This window comes from Camelus dromedarius, chromosome 12 (genome assembly GCF_036321535.1).
Source record: "Camelus dromedarius isolate mCamDro1 chromosome 12, mCamDro1.pat, whole genome shotgun sequence".
NCBI classification, from domain to species: domain Eukaryota; kingdom Metazoa; phylum Chordata; class Mammalia; order Artiodactyla; family Camelidae; genus Camelus; species Camelus dromedarius.
This window is the reverse complement of record NC_087447.1, coordinates 4,808,680-4,829,980: the sequence shown is the minus strand read 5'-3', so window position 1 is coordinate 4,829,980 and position 21,301 is coordinate 4,808,680. Positions and strand designations below refer to the sequence as shown.

Sequence of the window (21,301 nt, the reverse complement as noted above, 5' to 3'; positions counted from 1 at the left end):
CCATCTGGAATTCATCTTATAAAAGGTGTGAGATGAGGGTTTAGCTTGGTTTCTTCCAGATGCACAATGAACCTCATGTATTAAAGAAATCACCTCTTCCCCATTCATGGTATTAAGATCTCACATACAGTTGGCTCCATTTCAGGACTCTGTTCATATCCTCTTATCTATCTGTCCATATCTGGGCCAATATCAACAAGTCTTGATCACAACTGTTTCACAGGAATTTTTAATATCTGTTAAGGCAAATCTTCCCTAACTATATTTGAGAAGTTTTTTTCTTGGCTGTCATAAGACTTTCATATAAGCTTTACAATAATTTAGTCCTTCATACTCTTTGGCCCTTTTTTAGATTTTATTCCTCAAATTTTCTGAAGTGAAATCTGCAGCACTTACTCACAAAAGTATTAAAACTACTATTGTGTCAGGATGGTTACTGCCCAGAAACACACATCAAATGTATCCTGGATACTGTCCCCATGACGTCAGCACCTCTGGAAACACTCTGTCCACTCATCCTTCACTGGGCCACCTCTCCTCAGCCCTCGGCAGCTAGCACACTGCACACTGTGTGTGTCCTTTTCACGGCACTGCCCTCACAGCTGGCACTGTGCAAGTCCTGCTGACCCTGCCTGTACCGGGCCTAACATAAAATAACTATTCAGTTAGTATATGATGAGGAATCGAATGAATTCCTTTGACTAGCCTCATCCTCTAACCTAATTTCTGGAAAGGCAGAAACAATCTGGTGTTTCTGAGAATTTCAAGAAAATTCCCAGCCAACCTTCAAATTTAACTCCTCAAATAGTCTGACAATAGCCATGCCTACTGTTCTGTATTCGGCCTATTTAAAAAGGATTTGCACGTTTCTATTTATTCCTCACACTAACCCTGCGGAGTATACAGGGATTACCCCATCTGACCAGTGAGAAAACTGAGTCTCATGGAAGAGATTAATGTGCCCAAGCAATGAGACTATGTGCAGTCCTAACCTAGAAAAAGAGCTGTTTCAGGGTTTGTCTGGAATCCTGTGCACGTGGTTATGTTTTTCAGGATAGCCTCCATAAACTTATTTAGTGTATCATTTGCTTCATTCATTCACCCATTCAATAAATCAAGCACCTACTCTGTGTCAGACACTGTTCCAGATGCTGGGAATATAGCAGTAAATTTAAAAGAAAAAAATTTCTGCCTTCATGGAGCTTATTTTCTAATGGGAAAATAACCAGAAATCACACAGGAAGTTTATACCTAACATCCCGAGTATTAACTGTGTGCTGTTTTACATGCTTTTCGTGAGATAAATTTAATCTTCACAGCAACCCTATGAGAGAGCTTCTAATGCTATCCTCATTTTACAGATGGGGGCAATTAAGGTACAAAAGCAGCTAAGTTGCCCAAGACTGCATAGCTAATAAAATGTAGCCAGGATTCCAACTCAGGCAGTCTGACTCCAGATCTTAGGCATGTAACTGCTACACTATGTTGTTTCTATAAAGTGGTTTTAAAGCATTATTCACCTGTAATTAAACTACTTCATGGATTAAAGGGTCTTTTGTGGACTGGTCTAAGATTTAACCAATGCTTGAACTACTATTTTACGTAGAAAAAGATAAATTTTAACCCCTACATTGCCCTACCCCCCAAAAAGGTGCAAAAATTCAGCAGCATCAGGAACAGGTTTTGTGTGGCGCCTTCCTGGCAGGCCCCAGTGCTGGAAAACAGCTCAGGCAGTACCACGACTCCATGCCTCTGCTCGCTCATGACACAGGGGAAATGTCTGACTACCCAGAGAGAAGAGAAAGGAGGGCTCTGGGGCATCACCATTTCTCCCGAGGCTGGCTGGCGGGCTGCTGGCTGGGTGTTCTCAGTGGGAGAAGTAGCACTACCATATATTCTTGCTTCTATGTGAAAATGCCTATGAAGTGGGAAGAACGGGGCTCTACGGTCAAGCTGGCCTGGGTTTCTGCACTTGCAGTGTGGCCACACTGCCAGTTCTCGCTCCTGGATGGCTGTGAGGACCGAGTGAGTCAAGGTGAGCAAATCACCCAGTACAGTACAAAGCCCATAAAACAGGCTCAGCGAACCCCGGGCTGCTCCCTGTGTGGCCTATACAAGTTTGCACCACCTCATCACAGGGCCTTCCTGCAGCACTGGCCAGCCAAGCTGGTGACGCTGCCTCTATGAGTTCTTGTATGCAGAAGCTACCACCATAAGCAGTGTGCACAAGGAGGCCTGCTGAGTCAGACTGGGGATTCCTACAAGGACCCGAGAATCTTGATGGGTCACAGAAAGAAGTTCCTCACCAAGTAACAGAATTTAGGAATTACTAAGAGCATGTGCATCAAAACAAAACTTCCAAAAGACACAGCTTGGTAATACACAAAACCACCTCAGGGTTTTCCCATGATTATCAGTGGTGAACTTCACTTGCCACTTCTGGAGCAACCCCACCCTGGCACTGTGTGTGTGTGTGTGTGTGTGTGCGTGTGCACATGTGTGTATGTAAGGTGCAGCTGGTAATAAGATTTTATAGGGCCAAGTGCTGGTGTCCCTTAATAGTTGTCTTTTTTGGGGGGGAGGGGTTAAGTTTATTTTAATGGAGGTACTGAGGATTGAACCCAGGACCTTGTGCACGCTAAGCACACACTCTACCCCTGAGCTATACCCCCATCCCTATTCTTTGACTTTGTTTATGTACGCTGCACTGAGTGTAATGCTATAGAACATAAAAGACTATCCCCTATCATCCAAATGATGAGAAGATAATATGACTTCATGCCCAAAATTATCAGGTGGTTAAAAGAACATAAAGGCCAAACATCTTACTTAATACTTTACCTTTCACAAGTGTAACACTCGCAGAACTCATTATTTTCTCCAAAAAACCCATCTCCATAATAACAAGAAATTTCTTCTCCAGGTTCAATATCTCTTAGAGCCTTCACACATGCTGTATCTCGACCAGTTGACACAAACTGAAATAAAATTAACTCATTAAGAAACTCATACCTGAAGCAGAAACAAAATACTTGAGATAAAAAAATTTTAATGCTTACCTTACAGTTAGGTCTGCAATCTGAAAAATGTCCAAAAGATAAAGTCAATTAACTGTAGATAAGATCTGAAACACGAACAATTACAGAAATCTGAAATAAGCTTTTCACATAATTTTACCAGCTTTTGACAGAAGTTCTAGGTCTCAAGCTATTAACTACAGGAATATTTATTTTAATAAGTGTGTGCAAAAAAAAATTTTTTCTATTTCCAGTCCTCCTTTAAAGGAAGATAAGGTTATTCTAAGTTTTAGTAGTGCTACCCAACACTAGTGCTAACACCTTAGAAATAGAGCTTACCATGGTTTATAAACGCAGCAGGACCAAGCCAGAGCTGAGCACAGTTTTTCCTTGTGGAATACATGACACTGAAGTCGTTTTCTCCATGTCTAAGTAGCATGTTCTCCTCAATTTCTGAAAGTTCGGCAATACAACCCACCAGTAATTCTATTTTGTCATTTCGTTTCCTATTTAAAATATGCGATGTTAAAAATTACTAGTAATTATAAATAGTAAGGCTTCTTTTAATAAAATAAGCCTGTCCAATAGATACCAGGAATTAAGAGGCCTCGCTGTGTGCATCTTAGTGGACTCACTTGGATCCCCACCTGCATATCACGTCTCCCTCCTGGAAGCCCCACAGCCCTGTGTAGCAGCCTTATCCCACAAGATTGGGAAGGCCTCCAGGACAGGAGGTGTGCTACCTATGTCTCTGAATCCCCAGCAGCGCCCAGCACAGTGTTTTGCAGGCAGAAAGGACTCGAATACCCGCTGCACTGAATTCAACTTGTGGACACTGGAAGAAGGAGACAGAGATAAGCAGCAGTAAAGGGTTAGGAGAACCCAGAAGTGGGATGCCACCCCAGGGTAGCACCATCCAACAGTAACATAATGCAAGCCAAACACGGACTCTTCAGTGTTCTAGTAGCCACATTAAGAAAGTAAAGAGAAAACAGTTGAAAGTACTTTTAGCAATATATTTTAACCCAATATAACCCAAATACTAATTAAGCTGGTAATCATTGTAAAATATTAAGGAGAAATATATTTTAATTTAAAATCTGGCACGTATATCACATTTATAGCACTTAATTCAGACTAACCATATTCCAAGGGCTCAACTGCCACACACAGCTGGTGGCTACTGCACTGGACAGTGCAGACCTAGAACCCAAGATCTCACACCTCCACACCCATCTCCAATACAAGGAGCCACAGGAGCCAGTCAGCAGGCTGGATACCATCCCAAGGCGAACACCACACACTCACGTACACACCCACACCCAAGATCTGGAAGCACTGCCCCTGCACAGTCCATTTTCAGGTACCTGACCCTAAAATCTCTACTATAAAAAATATTCTTTCACGTATGGCTTTTATCCCTCCTAGCTGGGCTCAACTTTACTACTTTAACTTAAGCTTGCACATTATATATGTATTTTTAAGCAGGCAATGTGCTAGGAAATTTCCACCCATCAAATTCCTAGGATCATTAAAACTTCATACTCAACCTTTCCTATATGCCAGGAAAAGACTGACTCTGGAAGCCAGGTTATCCAAACCCAGCATCCCAAATCTAACTGCAGTCCTTGAGCAGCATCCAGACCCCAAACAAGGGAAAGCACAAAGCACTTTGACTTAGAGACAGGATCTGGTTCAACTCAGGACTTCTGATTTCATTGTCACTGGGTTGAGGCACTGGCACGGCACTGGCTCCTTTGGGTAAACTCTGGCTTCATTCCTCCCCATGGCTTTCTCAGCACGTGAATGGTAATTTAAGAGAGAACTTCAATAAAATTACTTCATGGGTTTATACTAGTATAATAGTTACCACTCTTTTGTTGCAACTATTTTGGCTCCATTTTGTTCTGATGAGTATCTATTACAAGGCAATATTTCAAATCCACTGTCAGTTGCAAACATTCGCAAGTAAATAAATACCTAAAACAAAAAAAAAATTGATAGTAACTTTATATTGAGTTATTTATTCTGCTAGACTTCCTCAGAATTATAAAAACAAATCACCAACAATGTAAAAAATTTAAGATCATTAAGTAACAAATTTCGTGGTTATTTCAAAATTTGACGTATTTGTGCACCTGGTTTCTTCACTATGGTACTCTAAAAGTTCACAATAAATTTCACTTCTAGGTGACAGAATTTCCTCTTTGGATAATCATATAAATGATCTTATGTGTTATTAGAGCTTTATTCATATTAATTTTTATGAGAATTTTTGATTTAAAGTTACAGTGTTCACTAAAATTTAGGTTTTAGTTTCTTTTACTCTTATCCAAACAGATAAACAGTATTAATTTTATTAATAAACCTACATGCTCCTTGAATAATTTCTCCTGCATTTTGTTCTTGTTGAGAAAATAGTGCCGAGCCCATTCGCCTGAAGTCAAACATTTGAAAGCTTTCTCCAAGTGCTCATCTTTCTTAAAACGTTCAATTACTTCCTTTAGTTCTTCCTGCCTTCCTTTAATAGGCCGAAATCTGAAAGAAGTTAAAATAACTTTAGTTATCTTTCATCATCCTTGGGCCACTATGAGAGCTTGAGAAAAAAATAACCTAAAAACAACAGACCTAGCAAAAGAGAACAATGATTAATCTTGATAGTTATTACTAAAGTAATATTGATCACCAGGAAATACAACTTCTTTCTTCAAACTGTATTTTAATATTCTTATCTCACTGTTATCTTGATAACTGAGAGGTGACCAGGTGATTCAAATGAAAGCTGTCCGATTCAGCCTTATAACTAGTCATTTGCTTGGGGAGGTACAAAATGACAGACCTAGAACAGAGCTTGCCTAATTGAGTCAGAAAGACAAGAATTTTTAAAAACATGCAGAATCAAGCCAGAATTGTGCAAGGCAATGAACTTCAGAAGAAATGATGAAGCAAACAAAATCATGCCATGAACAAAAACACTCTCTATGTACACAGTTAGAAAAACCCCAAACTAAATATCCCAATAGGTCCTGAAACACACCTTGGTGTTCCAGTATTCATGTCAAATTAATCTTTGACAACTGCATTCAAAGAACAAAAAGAGTGCAGAAGTACAACTCCAACAGTGATACTGTGTTGGCGATGGATGGAAAAACCATCAGGGTAGAATTTTAAAAGGCTTCTACTGTAAAATCAGCTATAATGACTTCAGAATATTACACTGCTATGCACATTTTAACGCGTGATACAATCATAGTCCAAGTAAAACTTCAGTTTGTAAGCCCCTCATTTTAAACCTGTGTTCTCAAAAAAATGTGTACTATAATTAAAGGTACTTGGATCTTAATTTCAAAATTTTTTCTCATGTCAATTTCCTTAGGTTTATTTTCCAAAATAAAGTGCTTTTTAAAAAAAATTAACATCCAACAAAAAAAGGAATTATGGACTGCTAGTCAAATAAAAATACATTAAGAAAAAATGTTAGTGTCTCAGGAGAAAAAATATTTGAACTATGTGTCTTACTTTAACATTTAAAAATACAAACCTCAGAAATCTGAAAATGCTAAAACCAAGAAGATTCAGCATAAACTCCAGCAAAGGAAACATTCAAGCAGTATTTTTTTTCTAGATAAGCTATCACAAAATGTACTCATAATATTTCAGTAAGATTTGTAAGCCACAATATTTCACCAAGGATTATTTATTATGTGCTGTGTACACAGGTGTTATGATAAAAAATACAAGATAGAAGATATGGCTACTGTTCTTGGATGGAAAATTTTGTCGGGACTGAAAGACAAATACGTGCATCAAACAGATAAACAAGGCAATAATACGCAAATACACGTTAATATGGTACAAACAACACTGGTACAGCACTTTAAAGTACGGAAATTATAACTAAGGTGTAAGATTCGTTTGGGAAGGGAGGGTTAGGATTTGACATTGATATGGGCAATGAGGAAAGTAGTGAATTCAGATTTCTAAAGGAAAAACAATATTATAGGCAGGAAAGACTCAAAAGAAGGCAGGCAAGCAAAGTGAGAGAAATTCTTAGTAGAGGCTGAGGGAGTCGGCTGGCTAGCAACAGGTAAAGGAAAGCACTAAAACAAGGAAGGGAAAGATGTGAGGAACAGAACAGGCATGACACTGTTCACTGTACGGGATCTCTAGAGCCCTCACTAGCTACAGGCGCTAGTGTCAGGAAGCTCTCACGACTGCTAAGAAGAACAACGTAATGGAGTTCAAACACACCCTAGAGGTGCCATATGAAGAAATGGAAAATGCTCTATTTTATTTTCCATTTCAATCAGTTAGCACACTGGCCCTCCCAGACAGATGAGGGAAAGTCGTTTTTTTCCTTTGAGCAAGCTTATAATTTTATTTTTTTTTAATTTTGATTTTTGGTTAAAAAAATTTTTGGAAATAAATTACTGTAATTTAGGATTTACTTCTCCCATTCTATTGCGAGAAATTCTTTTTAACAATTCAGAATGTCTTTAACTAGGCTGTCAGAATGTGGTATCAGAGAATTACCCCAAAAATAATCTACACTTGTAGAATTGTGAAAGTATCCAAGCTTCCATCAGTCATAGTATTAAACTACTTACTTGTAGCCACCGCAAGTGATTCTGTGAAGACTGGGTTTTGGATTTCTCTAAGAAGCCCAGTCTAAAGCCTCCTGCTACAACTCTGTACTATGGGGTTATATACGGATGAAGGACAGACAGGACAACCAAAGCAGCTGCTGGCAAAGGCACACCACTCCAGGCAATGTGAAATGACGGGAAACAAATCTGTTTTGTGTTTCACACAGTAAACAGAAAAGCAATAGCTCACTTTGAGTAAATATGATGGATAATCCATGATGTTAAGTGGCAGGGCTACAAACGACAGAAAGACCAAGCAATCTTCACATGTGCAGTGTGGGACCGACCAATGGTGACACTCTTCTAAAATAACTACAGAGCTTGACACATTAGAAACCAAGAGTCAGCATTAAATTCACCTGAAGATCTTGAGAACATGATAGAAAATAAGTCACAGACCTGGAATGGACATTGGCCATTCTTTTCTTCTTCTTCTTCTTCTTTTTTTAAAAAAGGAACAGATCTAGTGTGGAGTCAGATTTCTTCTCCCTAGACACTGGCTAGTCTTGATAGGTTTTATGTGTGTTCTCTGCTTCCTGAAACTTGTTCCTATCTAAAATGGCTTTCAGCTATCTTTTTGTTTAGTCTCTGTTCATAATGCCGAACAATTTATATGCTAAAACGAACACAAAATAATCAACTCTTGATTTAATAATATTATGCTTTCCAAGTTTCCTGGGAATTGTTTCTGCTTTCCTGACTACTAATGCCTCAAACACAAAGCCCCCGAAACTGCCCCTTGCCACCCGCTAGCAAGAATCTCCACTTCACTTAAAATGTAATTTACTGTCAAAACTTAACTGTCACAGATGGCTGCCATAGGTGTGAAACGATAGTGAGGAAAAGGAGGAAGAAAATGGTTCTGGGTGCAGAAAGGAAGGGGAAGAGACAGCTGTCTTCCATAACCCCACAGAACATCAAAACCACCTGGCTGACAGTTCAAGTCAAATCCCATTACAATAAAAACTTAGGGAAAATAGAAATTATTTGATAACATGAAATTGTTATAACTCTTGGGCCAGAGCAAAAGGCACTGAGGACCTTATAAAAATTTATTTTCTATTATTAAATAGAAAAATACACTCTGTCCTCTCCCCTTAACCACAATCGTTCTTCTCCCTTACAAACTGCACAAAGCTATCCTTACACCATGGCTCTTAAAGCTAGAAGAAAATTTAGATTATCTTAAACAACCCTCTTGTTCCATAAATAAGGAAAGTTAAGGCCTCACAAGGGCTAACTAATGGAAGGCCAGGGACTGCCACACAAGCCTCCTCAGCCCTGCTCTCTTATCTGGACTGTGAGGGCCCTCTTGTGTCTCTTCATGACCAGAACAGGATTTGACTTGTTTCCCACTGAGTACCAGCACTGAGCCCAGCCGGAGACAGCGCTGGCTGGTACACTAACAACACTGTGAAAGGGGGACACAAACATATACTTTAGAACTGAGTACTTGGGGATGAGGTGGCCAGGGAGGCAAGAGAAACAGGTATTTGGCATTTCCAAACCAATATGCCCCTCCTCCTCCCTCTCTTCTTAATACAAAATTTGCAACTTTAAATAAACTGAACATTTATTTTTCTCTTCCTACACCTCTCTGATCAATGGCTGGTATAATAAATTTAAAAATATGTCATTTACAATTGTTTATCATTAAAAAGGGCAGGGAAAAAACATATGAATTCACACTCCCACACACCTGTTCCCCACTCTTTCCAGAGACTGACTTCCCAGGTTTTCTTGCTATTTGGTTTTTCTGTTTCCAAACCCAAGAGACCACTGTGGCAATGGAGCTGTAGCTTTGTATTAGCTGTGCTACGTGCCCTTCCATCAGCATGTACAACCAAGAGCTGACTGGAGGCAGGGGAAAAAGGAGGGGACAGAAAAAAGGGATCAAGGGAAGGAGAGAGGAAGAGAGAGAAAAATGCTCAAATATTTAAGATATAAAACCACGAGGCAACACCGTGAATACATTTCCCCCTTTGAAGAAAGTTTAACTGCAAACTGACAGTTTGTAGGTGCTGAGAGGAGTCATGCTAGAGCCACAGCTCTTCATTCCTTCTTGACCTGAAAATAAACAACCAGAAACATACCTGGCTGAGTCCTGCAATCAGTGCTCAGCTAATTCCATGGAGTGACTCCTGATCTTTGGATGAATGATTTCTCTTAAAATTACCCTGTTATGGAGTACAAGCGGTTTTTTTAAATACTATTACTATTACTATTACTAAGACCAAACTATTTCAAAAAGGTTTGCAAAATGTTCTAAAATTGTGTTTACGCTGACACCTCCAATTAAGTAACATAAAAGAACATTATAAAGGCTGAAACAGGTTAGTCGGTATCTTATTGTTTGTAATGCTCTCTACCTACCTCACAGGGTTGTTGTGAGGAAAACTGTCAGATTTTGAAAAATGCCTTGAGCTCCTCGAAGGAAAGGCGCTATATAAATGCAAAAACAAACAACAATGAAAAACTATTTGTATAACTTATAATCGTAATTTCTAAACAGACTTACAGTACTAGTTGTAGCAGAAATCCCTAAAACGCTGTGGTATTTAAGACCTTTATGAAGTCATGGGTAGGCTCAGCATGATAACAAAGGCTAGGATGTGAAATTCCCATTTAACATCATTTCACCTTGATTATATTAAGTTAGAAGGCCGAAAAATTTCTTTATGCTTTCTAATCAAGCACATAATTTAAAGTGACATTTAAAGTGATTTATACACTCATATTCAACAATGGATATGAATAATCAAATGTATAAATAAGTAAAATAAAAATTAGACGGCTGCAGTAGTGGGAGGATGAGCAAGGACTGTGCAGGCTGAAGTCTGCTGAGACGACTCTTGTCATTTCTTTACAAGGTGGTGTTCCCCCGGCTCCTCAGGATGCTGTGAGACCCCTGGTCGCCCAGCCTAAACAAGGAGGCACTGCTGAAAGCATCCATTCCTGCTTCACTATACTCATCTCCACACTACTTTCTAAAAAAACTTAAAGTATTACTAACAACTCTATTCTCTGGTTCAACGGAAGAATGTAAGTTTACAACTGACAGAAGTCAACTAAATTTAAATATTTCCCAATAAACTGAAATTACTGTTTTGTTTATGCTATTCCTAGGCATTCATGCCACAACTCTGATCGCTTGTTAGTAAATACAGGGATATATTAAGATTAAAACATAAGTAATTCATACTATAGCCAGTTTGGGAAATTCTCAGATCATTAAACATCTGTTTTTGAACAGTGTTCCTGATGGCACAACTGAAATGAGTAGAAGGGAGGAAAAGGGCATAAAAAAAGAAACTAATAGCTTGGAGAATTAAAATCCAAGCCCCAATCACATCTTCCAGTCACTTTTTTTGCACCACAAAGAAAGAGAAGCTAATAATTTAAGAAATATTTATGGTCACTCAAACAAAGCACTACAGATTTTTCTTTTCTATAAAATACCTTTGAAAATGGTGTAGGTGACATTCTAAGTTCTTGCTCAAAAGATAAAGAACTAGAATGACAGTTTATTTTCAAACAAGTCCACTAAGATTAAATGAAAATGTATATACCTTTTACTAAGATTAACAAGCTTCGTTAATAAAAATTCTGCATATTCTTCAAATGCCAGCTTAAAGAGTCTGTTAAAATACCTTTAAAATAAATGCCTCTGAGGAGAGATGGAGAGCATGCCTTGCTATGACACAGTGACGTCAACTGCTTAACCAAACTGGCCCAAAGTGCCCACACTGCTACAAATCAACAAGGTCTAACCAGGGAACAGCCAGCAGTATTGTCTACGCCATCAAAGGCTATTTTAGGAACTGTTTGAGTAAAACTTAAAATATGAATATTTTCGTTTGCATGTTTAACTTGGTTTAACCAGTTTTAATTTTAGATCCTTCAGTTGCTATTCATAAAAAATGTTATGTACTGAATGCACTTTAATTTAAGGGTACCTGAATATAGTAAGGGTCTTAAGTTTTAATAATACTTGTGTGGTAACCCTGAACTTTTACATTTTAGAAACACATAGAAGGGAACCCTAGAAAACTACTGATAAGGAGTTTTCTATCCATTTATCGCATCACAACAAGGCTCAGTGGGCCAGATGGTTTAGGACCTTGCGTTCCAAGTGTACTTGAAGACTGTTAGAATTGGAGACTCTCAGGCTCCACCTATAGCTACTGAATCGGAACCTGCATCTTAATAAGATTCCTCAAGCCAGTCATATGTAAACAATTATGACAAGCAGCTGTCAAGGACGACTTCTATAGAAAACATGAGTTACTTCCTACTGCAGAACCCAGTAACACATAACTCTTCATCCTCTGGAACAGTCAAAATACAGGGGCTTCTGAATACATGGAGTTCTTGCCTAAGCCATTGTAATTTTTATGGAAAACTTTCTAAAATGGTTTACATGGTTCCGTATTTCAATATATGAGGCGTAATGGACACAATCTGACTCTTTCTTGACTCCAGGCCATAATTATGGGCCTTTGTGGTGATACCCTGAATGCCACTGGACTGTTATGTGGAACAGTGATTCACAGTTCTTAACTTGGGGGGGAGGGTGTGGGGAGGAGGCTAATCAATATCATTAGGACCTTCTAGAAGGAGAATTATGTTCACTGGAAAAAAGGATATAAGCTTAAAATAATGCAAACTAGATTTTAGTTGGACACTTAGGGCATCCAATCCTGATTTCCCAGAGAACAGCCATCCATTTACCCATGGAGAAAACTGAAGGATGTGCCCCTCTGACAGTAGGAACTATTTAAATCATCTCTCAAGTTCATTCCAACTTCCACTTCACTTTAGTAAGTAAAGACATGATGACAGGAAATTACATAAAAATGCCAAAAGCACATTTTAACCTGAATTTCTTCTTTTGGGAATAGAATATAATTGATAAATGAACTATACAGTATCTTGTTTTAATTCTAGCAAGAGACAGAATTAAATGAGGAAAAAAATGGACACAAGATTTTCCTCTCATCACCTCCCCTCAAACAATTACTGGTGACTGTCCATCTGGTGATTAAGTCCCTCTAGGGGAGTCACTGACATTGGAGCTACAAAACACCAGTGCTAGTGCGAGGGAGGTGGAGTGAACAGTGGCCCAGAACTTCTCTACATTCTAAATTCCTGCTCTTCGACTTTTCCACCAGACTTGGAAACCCTTTGTCATGGAAATTAAGAGAGAAAGTTGTAGAGGGGAAGGGTACAGCTCAAGTGGTAGAGCACAGTAGCATGCATGAGGTGCTGGGTTTGGTCCCCAGTACCACCTCTAAACATAAACCTAATTACTACCCTCCCCCAATAATATAAATAAATAAATAAATAAATAAATAAATAAATAAATAAATAAATAAATAAATAAATAAATAAATAAAAAATAAAAAAAAAGATAAAGTTGTAAAGCTCTGACTTAGCATTTGGCAGTAGTCGATTAGGAAGTTATCTAACGGCCTATCTGAGGGGAGATATGATGTTCAAGAGAACGAGAATAAAAAACTTAAAGGATGACAGAGTTCAAGAACTATATAATATTTTATACAGATGGCATCTGATACTCAAAAATCAGTTATACAGGTATTTTCTTATCTGTACACTGAATATAAGCATGTCTTTAAAATATTCACTCTAACTTATAATTATTAGCTGACTCTTAAAGATTAAATATAATGGTAAAATTCCTCATATATACAGGTAATTATTTAATAGAAGAAAACTTTGTAGTAAAATCATAAAAAAAAAAACTGCTGCAACCTAAGTACAGAAAAACCATACACATTTTCAAGGTTTTACAGGATGTGTAAGATTTTTCTTCTATCTAATTCTCAACAACATTTAAAATAGAATATGAAGATGTTCCTCCAGCTTTATATTTTAATAGAAATACCCTGAGATAAAATAAGAACACAAAATTAAAACTGACAACTCTTGGAAGCTTTTCTTGGCTCACACATGGAAAATCCTTCTGTAGTGAAAACATTCCTTTAATGTCATTCTACATTTCAATTGAAACTAGTATTAGCTACCTATTTTCTTAAATTCAATTACATCATCTGTTCCACTCAGGATAAAGACTTAAAATTACCTAGTATTCATTTTGTGTGTCTGAAAACCTAAATAGGGATCAAGAACCAAACTGGTTGCTAGGTCATCGTTCTCGCAGAGTTCCTTGGCAGACATTCCAGAAGATGGTACATATCGACTCTGTCCTTCAAATCCAGAATTGCCATTACCTGTGAAAAAAAAAAGAAAGTAAAGTAACTCCCACTTAACACTACTTAAAGCTACCTTAAAAACCTTGAGCTTCACTGCTCACTCAAGCTAGAAATTAAGAACTGAAATTACTTATTTCAATCAGTTTTACTAATTGAGTACCATTTGTATAAACAGAAAACCAACTGCAGCAAACTAACCCAACTATTGAGAATATTTTGGTTAGCAGATACTATTATCAGCTTTCCCAAGAACAGGGTCTGGATGGTTGTGAGACTCTTTGGCTCAGATGCCTCATTTGCCCTTAACAAGGAAGAGCTGAGAAACGGGGTGGGCAGATGTTCACTACTGCAGCAAGACAGCATAAAGGGCCCCTACAGACAGGGCTGGGGTGAGAAGGAAACATGAGGAACACAAGATACCCTCTGTGCTAAGTGCCACAAGGGTGGATCTCAAGTACCAAAGGAATCCCAAGGCATTAACTTCTGCATCCTGCTTTTGGGCAGATGAGTGACTACTCTCCCCACTTCGCTGGAAATTGAGGCCCAGAGGTTAAGAAACTTGCCTGTGAGTGCAGAGCTAGGCAGTAGAGGACGGGAAAGAAGTACAGACAGACTGACAGGCTTATTTCTAACTGACCTGTTTGAAATAGATTTTAACAAATGGATAAAAATAGGGACGTGACTGAAACATATAACTGAAGTAACTAGGTTTAACTGTGGAAGAAAAACAATGTAAAGAGAGGAAAGGAAGGACAAATGTGTATGGATGAAGTTCCATCAGTGCTGATTTAAGTTCTATGCACACGTCACTGAGTCTTCATGGAGTCAGCACATGCAACACAGAGGATACCAGCAGTATAATTTTAAGCCTCTCAAAATTAAGAGGTGGAAGAATGAGAGACAGAGAGGTGTAAACTTCTTTTCATCCACTTTTTCCAAAAATAAATAAGTAAACACTTACATGTTAAGTCCCTGCCAAAGGGTCAGTCCGTATATGTTTTGCAATCAAATTATTTGCATGTAGGTATGTGACCAGCTATCAAAGTTGTTACATTTTCTCTAACAGCTTTATTAAAATTTAATTCACATACCATACAATTCACCCATTTATAAAGTGTACAATTCAGTGGCTTTAAACATAGTCACAAAATTGTGTAACCATCATCACAATCAATTTGGGAACATTTTCAGCACCCCCAAAACACCAATACCTACTAGCAGTTATTACCCATTTCTCCCTCCCACACAGCCCCTGGCAACCACTATCTACTTTTTCTGTCTCTATGGATCCGCCTAGTCTGAAAATTTCATATAGATGGAATTACACAATATGTGGTCTTTTGTGACTGGCTTTTTTAATCAGCATAATGTTTTCAAGGTTCACTCATGCTGTAACATGCAACAGTACTTCATTCCTTATTATGACCAAATAATATTCCATTGTATGGATATACCACATTTTGTTTATTCATTCATCAGTCTATGGATACTTGGGCTGTTTCCGTTTTTTGGCTATTATGAATGTTTCTATGAACATTCAAGAAAAAATTTTTGTGTGTACATGTTTCAACTTCTTAGGCACATATCTAGGAGTGGAACTGCTGGGTCGTGTGGAAACTTGATGTTTAACATTTTGGGAAACTGCCAGACTTTTTTCTAAAGTGGGTGCACCATTTCACGTTCCCAAAAAACGGTGTATGAGGGATCTAAATTCTCCATATCATCGCCAACACTTGTTACTATTTGTCCTTTTGATTTCAGAAATCCGAGTGATTATGAAATGGTATCTTGTGGTTTTGATTTGCATTCCCCTGATGCCTAATGACTTTTAGCACCTTTATCTTTTCATGTATTGGCCATTTGTATATCTTTGGAGAAATGTCTGTCTATTCAGATCCCCTGCCCATTTGAAAATCAGAGTGTGTCTTTTATCATTGACTTGTTAAGAGTTCTTTATTTATTCTGAGTACTAGTCATTTATTGGATATGTGACTTGAAAATGTTTTCTCCCATTCTGAGAGCTGTCTTTGCATGTTCTTGATGGTATCTATGGTATCCCTTAAAGCACTGTTTGCAACTTTCATGGATTTCACTTAACCTTTTTTCTTTTGTCCCCTGTGCTTTCAGTATCAGATCTAAGAAACCACTGCCTAATCAAAGTCATGAAAATTTATGCCTGTTTTCTCCTCAAAGTTTTATAGTTTAAGCTTTTAATTTAGATCTTTGATCTACTTTGAGTTAATTTTTCACATAGAGTGTGAGGCCAGATCCAACTTCATTCTTCTGCATATGTATATACAGTTTGCCAGCACCATTTGTTGAAAAGACAATTCCTTCCTCATTTAATTTTATTGCACTTTTCTCAAGAATCAATTGATTGCAAACAAGAGGGTTTATTTCTGGATTTTCAATTCTATTCCATGTCTATCCACATGACAGTATAATATGATATTATTTGTAGTTTGATAGTAAGTTTTGAAACCAAGAAGTATGAATCGTTCAACTTTGTTCAAGACTGTTTTAGCTATTTTGGATCCCCTGAATTTCAGGATCAGCCTGTCAGTTTCCACAAAGAAGTCAGTTGAGATTTTGATAGGGACTGCATTCAATCATTTGGGGAGTACTGCCATCTTAACAATATTAAGTCATGTAATCAATTAACATGGGATGGATGCCTTTCCATTTATTTAGATCTTCTTTAATTTCTTTCAACAATGTTTTGTAGTTTTCAGAGTATAAGTTTTACACTTTATTGTTAAATTTACTGCTAACTATTTTTTCTTTTGGATGCCACTATAAATGAAATTTTTTTTTTTTTTTTTTTGGTGGGGGAAGGTAATTAGGTTTACTCATTTACTTATTGTTAGAGGAAGTACTGGGGATTAAACTCAGGACCTCATGCATGCTAAGCATGCACTCTACACTTGATCTATGCCCCCCGACCCCGTAAATGAAATTTTTAACTTTATTTTTGGATTGTTTATTGAGAGTGTAGAGAAATACAATTGATTTTTGTAGACTTATCTTGTATCCTGCAACCTTACTGAACTCATTTATTAGTTCTAATAACTTTTCAGTGGGTTCCTTAGGATTTTCTATATTCACAATCATGTCATCTGCAAAGAGAGACTGTTTTAATTCTTCCTTTCCAATCTGTATGCCTTTTAGTTCACTTTCTTCTCTACTGCTGTAGTTAGAACTTCTAGTACAATGCTGGATAGAAGTGGTGAGAAGAGATGTATTTGTCTTGTTCCTGATCTTAGGGAGAACCAGTCACCATTAAATATATTAGCTGTGGGTTTTTTTTTTTTTTAACATGTCTTTATCAGGCTGAAGAATTCTATTCTATTCCTAGTTTGCTGAGTGTTTTTATCCTGAAAGGGTGCTGGATTTTGTCAAATGCTTTTTCTGCATCTATTGGGATGACAGTATGGTTTTTGTCCTTCATTCTATTGATATGGTGTATTACATCAACCAATCCTCACATGTTAAACCAAACTTGCATTCCTGGGATAAATCCCACTTGGTCATGTTGTAGAATCTTTTTCATCTGTTGCTGGATTTGGTTGGCTGGTATTTTATTGAGAGTTTCTACATCCATATTTATTACTGACACTGGTCTGTAGTCTTCTTTTCTTATAATGTCTTTTGTTTTGGTAGCAGGATAATACTGGTCTTTTCTTTGGAGGTAGTGTTTTTGTTTTCATTTTGTTTTTAAAATTACTGATTCAATCTTCTTTGCTCGCTACAGTTTATTCACATTTTGTATTTCTTCTTAAATCAGTTTCAGTAATTTGTCACTTTCTAGGAATCTGTTCACTTAATCTATTTAATTTCTTGGTATATAGTTGTTTACAGTATTGTTAGAATTCTGTTTGTTTCTATAAGGCAGTAGTAATGCCCCCTCTTTTGTTGCTGACTGAGTCTTCTCTCTTTCTTAATCAGTCTTGTTTAAAGATTTGCCAGTCTTGTTAATCTTTTCAAAGAACCAACTTTTTAGCTTTGTTGATTTTCTCTATTCTCTTTCTACTCTATATTTTGTTAATTTCTCCTCTGTTATTTCCTTCTTTCTGCTTGTTTTGGGTTTAATTTTGCTCTTTTTTCTTCTGGTGTTCTAAGGTCAAAGGTTAGGTTACTGATTGAGATCTTTCTTCTTTTTTAACACCACAACTATAAATTTCCTTCCAGGCACTACTTTAGCTGCATCCCCAAAGTTTTGGTAGGCTGTATCTTCATTTTCAATCATCTCAAAGTATTTTCTCATTTCCCTTTTGGTTTTGTGTTTTATTTAGAAGCTAATTTCCACATTATTTGTGAATTCCCTAAATTCCTGTTCTTTCTTTCTAATTTTACTCCACTGTGGTCAGAGAACACATATTGTATGATTTCAATCCTTTTAAATGTATTGAGTCTTGGAGTATGGCCACGTCTTTAGTCTGTTTTAAAGAATGTCCTATGTGCACTTGAAAAGAATGTGTATTCTGCTGCTGTTGGGTAGAGTGTTCTACAGATGTCTGTAGGGAAGAGTTGATTTAGAGTATTATTTAAGTCTTTGTTCCTTGTTGATCTTCTTCTTAGCTCTTCTATTCATTTTTGAAAGTGGGTAACTGAAGTCTCCAAGTTATTGCTGAACTGTCTATTTCTCCCTTCAGTTTTGTGAGTTTTTTGCTTCATGTATTTTGTGGCTCTGATGTTAGGTGAAGTCACTGCAGTTTATCTAAGATGGTGCATTGCTTTGCTTCTCTTCATCACTGACTCTATTCTTGCCCAGTAACATTCAATGTGATGTTGTTCACCTTCATACTCTCTGGATTTTTCCCTCCAAATCTCTCTATACTTGGCAAAGTGGAGCCCATATAATCATCATTTTCTAAACTCTTATGTACCTCCAACAACTAAACTAATTAAACCTTTTTGTACTGATGCACAAAAGGAGGCCAACGGCAATCTGAAAAACAAATTTTTAAGAGGTGCCTAATTTACTGATGAGAGCCAAACACCACTGCTACAGTTGCTACGTTTCTTAATTCCTTAAGGTTCCCATTATGTGTGAAGTGGGTGAGGAGGTGTCCATGCAGAGGAGAATCCATGTAGTCTTAGATTCTCTCCCTACTCCTATCCCAAGCAAGGATTTCTGCTTTGGGTTTTTTTGTTTTTGTCTTTTTTTTTTTTTTTTTTTTGGTACAGAAACAGTGATGTCATTTGATATGGAAAAGTTAAGGGCAGTCTGCATCCAATGAATAGCATAAACCCGTAAAAGGTGAGAAGGAAATGAAATCAGAACTGGAGCAATCTATCTGAAACTTTAGCAAAACTCAGGCTAATCAATCCAAATCTACTGGGAGTAGGCCAATTCCAACACAAACCAAGACTATTCAAATGTGGCTACATTAACCTTAGGAAAAGCAAGAAACAGAAAAAGTTGTCCTTAACATGGCCATACACTTTTGGACAATATTCATATAGCTGCAGACTTAGGTTTATACTAATCCTGGGGCATCTTACTACTTTTAAAAGAACTATAAAACATGTATCAAATCTACCCTTTCTTGAACTCTCTACAAGTAGCCTCATTATCACCAAGAGGTATAGAGTTAAAATGTAACTCAATGTCAATAGTGCTTCTGTCAGGATAAACTGTTCACCCTAAAGAAATTTAACAGAAGAAACGGCAACAATTTGAAAAGCTGCTCTTTCACTTATCATGTAAACTAGAGTAGACTTTATTATTCACATTACTCTACTTAAAGTTTTCAAAGAAATACTTATACTTACATCAAATACAAAAAAATACAGTTTGAACTTGTAAGAAATTCAGTAGCAGTACTTAAATTTTTTTTAATAAAACAAATTAGCCATTCAGGTATAAACTCTATAAAATATAAAGCCATGGGTATAAAAGCATTATATTACATTAAAAATTAAATTTGAGTTGTATACAATGTTTGATGAGAATAAAAATTGGTATCATTTTGAAAAAGTAAAAAAACTATATTGTTAACTATGAGAACATAAACAAATTTTGAAAACAGACAGAACACACATTACAAACTGGAAAGAATTACTGCCCCATATCACAATCAAAAGAGTGACAGTTGAAGTGGGTACATACATCTGCTTGACCTCCTCTCGCCTGCGTTTTTGCCAGCCTTCACGGTGTCCTTTCCCGTGTGCTGTAATTTTGATTGATTCTGCTGATGGTCATTAGACAACTTGCCTCCATTTCTCCTGCCATTCACCACCATGTTCTTGGATTCTCCCAACCACTTCATACCCACAGACAGCCTGACCCAGGTGCATTTAGTCACTCTCTTCAAATAGCTTAGAGAATAATGTCAATGTTCTCTCCTAACAGAAACAAAATATGAAAAACAAAACAAAACGGGGAGGTCAATACATAAAAGACTATGCCACACAGACCCTTTAGAAAGCTTCAGCAATGAATGTTTGTTTCCACTCTTTAATGACAATCTCGGCTCCCCCGCCATCCCAGAGTCATGCTGAGGTCTACAGTGCCCCCAGACTGAAGAGGGACTCACTCATTCTGTCTTGCTCATTGCTTGTGTTTCAAACAGCAACTGGTAACTAGTAAGTGCTCAATAGATACTTATCTTTCAGTTGCCAGTAAGAATCATCTTTGCTGCTTACTAACCTGCTGTCTAGGTACAGCTCAATAACCTGCTCAAATTACACGTTTTAGTAACATTCTGTTTACTCTGTGAGTAAACTATAAGGAAGCTGCTTCTTCTGTTCTGAGGAGCTGAAGAAAGGCAACTAAGTTAAGCTTGGTCCACAACAGCTTTGTCACATTTTTTTGTTGCTGTTTGTTCAAAATCATCATTCAAGGTATTTAAGGGACCAACATTCAAATATCAAAGTATTGCCCATCATGAAATACCTGCCTTAGCATTCCTTAACAATGGCAACAAAAATAGAGATTATTACAGTTGCTAGTACAGCAGTATCCCTCACTATCTGAATTTTAATTAGCTGAATTTGGGGATGAAATGACTTGGATAGGTGAGGGTTGCTTGTAATTTATAAGGATCTTTGGAAGTGAAGGTATGATAGATTACATTTGTTGATCATGGAATGAGAAAAAGGATGTCTGTGACATCAACTCATTATGGAATTATGCTTTGGTGTAAGTCAGTCTAAAAAGGCTCTAGGATTAAAAATGCAAAAGAGAACTTTAGAGCTAAAGGGACTTTAAGATCCTAATACAACTCCTTCAATTTGCAGATGGAACTGAGGCCAGAGAGACTGAGGGAGCATGCCCAATGCCACAGTCAGCCTGCAGCAGCAGCATGAGGAGATCCTAGGCACTGCTGCCCAAGGGGCTCTCACTACACCAGACAATGGTCAATTCCCTTACTTTTTCCAAACACACAGAAAATACAAATGA

The 21,301-nt window shown here is 37.5% G+C and overlaps 1 protein-coding gene across 6 annotated transcripts in view; it reads right to left on the bottom strand.

Annotated features, from left to right (window-relative positions):
* KMT5B (lysine methyltransferase 5B) overlaps positions 1 to 21,301 on the bottom strand; it is a 50,711-nt gene that overhangs the window by 12,831 nt on the left and 16,579 nt on the right. For 4 of the 6 annotated variants that reach the window (XM_031448579.2, XM_031448578.2, XM_031448576.2 and 1 more), the window contains exons 2-9: positions 20,009 to 20,244; positions 13,767 to 13,914; positions 10,037 to 10,105; positions 5,390 to 5,555; positions 4,888 to 4,997; positions 3,357 to 3,523; positions 3,060 to 3,079; positions 2,842 to 2,978 (exon numbers count right to left, since the gene is read on the bottom strand). In XM_031448579.2, the coding sequence (XP_031304439.1) occupies positions 2,842 to 2,978; positions 3,060 to 3,079; positions 3,357 to 3,523; positions 4,888 to 4,997; positions 5,390 to 5,555; positions 10,037 to 10,105; positions 13,767 to 13,914; positions 20,009 to 20,168 (977 nt within the window). In that variant the 5' untranslated portion in view covers positions 20,169 to 20,244. Of the gene's footprint in view, positions 1 to 2,841; positions 2,979 to 3,059; positions 3,080 to 3,356; positions 3,524 to 4,887; positions 4,998 to 5,389; positions 5,556 to 9,756; positions 9,930 to 10,036; positions 10,106 to 13,766; positions 13,915 to 20,008; positions 20,245 to 21,301 lie in introns of those variants that run through there. The other 2 variants (XM_031448580.2, XM_064492053.1) reach the window with 2 other exon arrangements.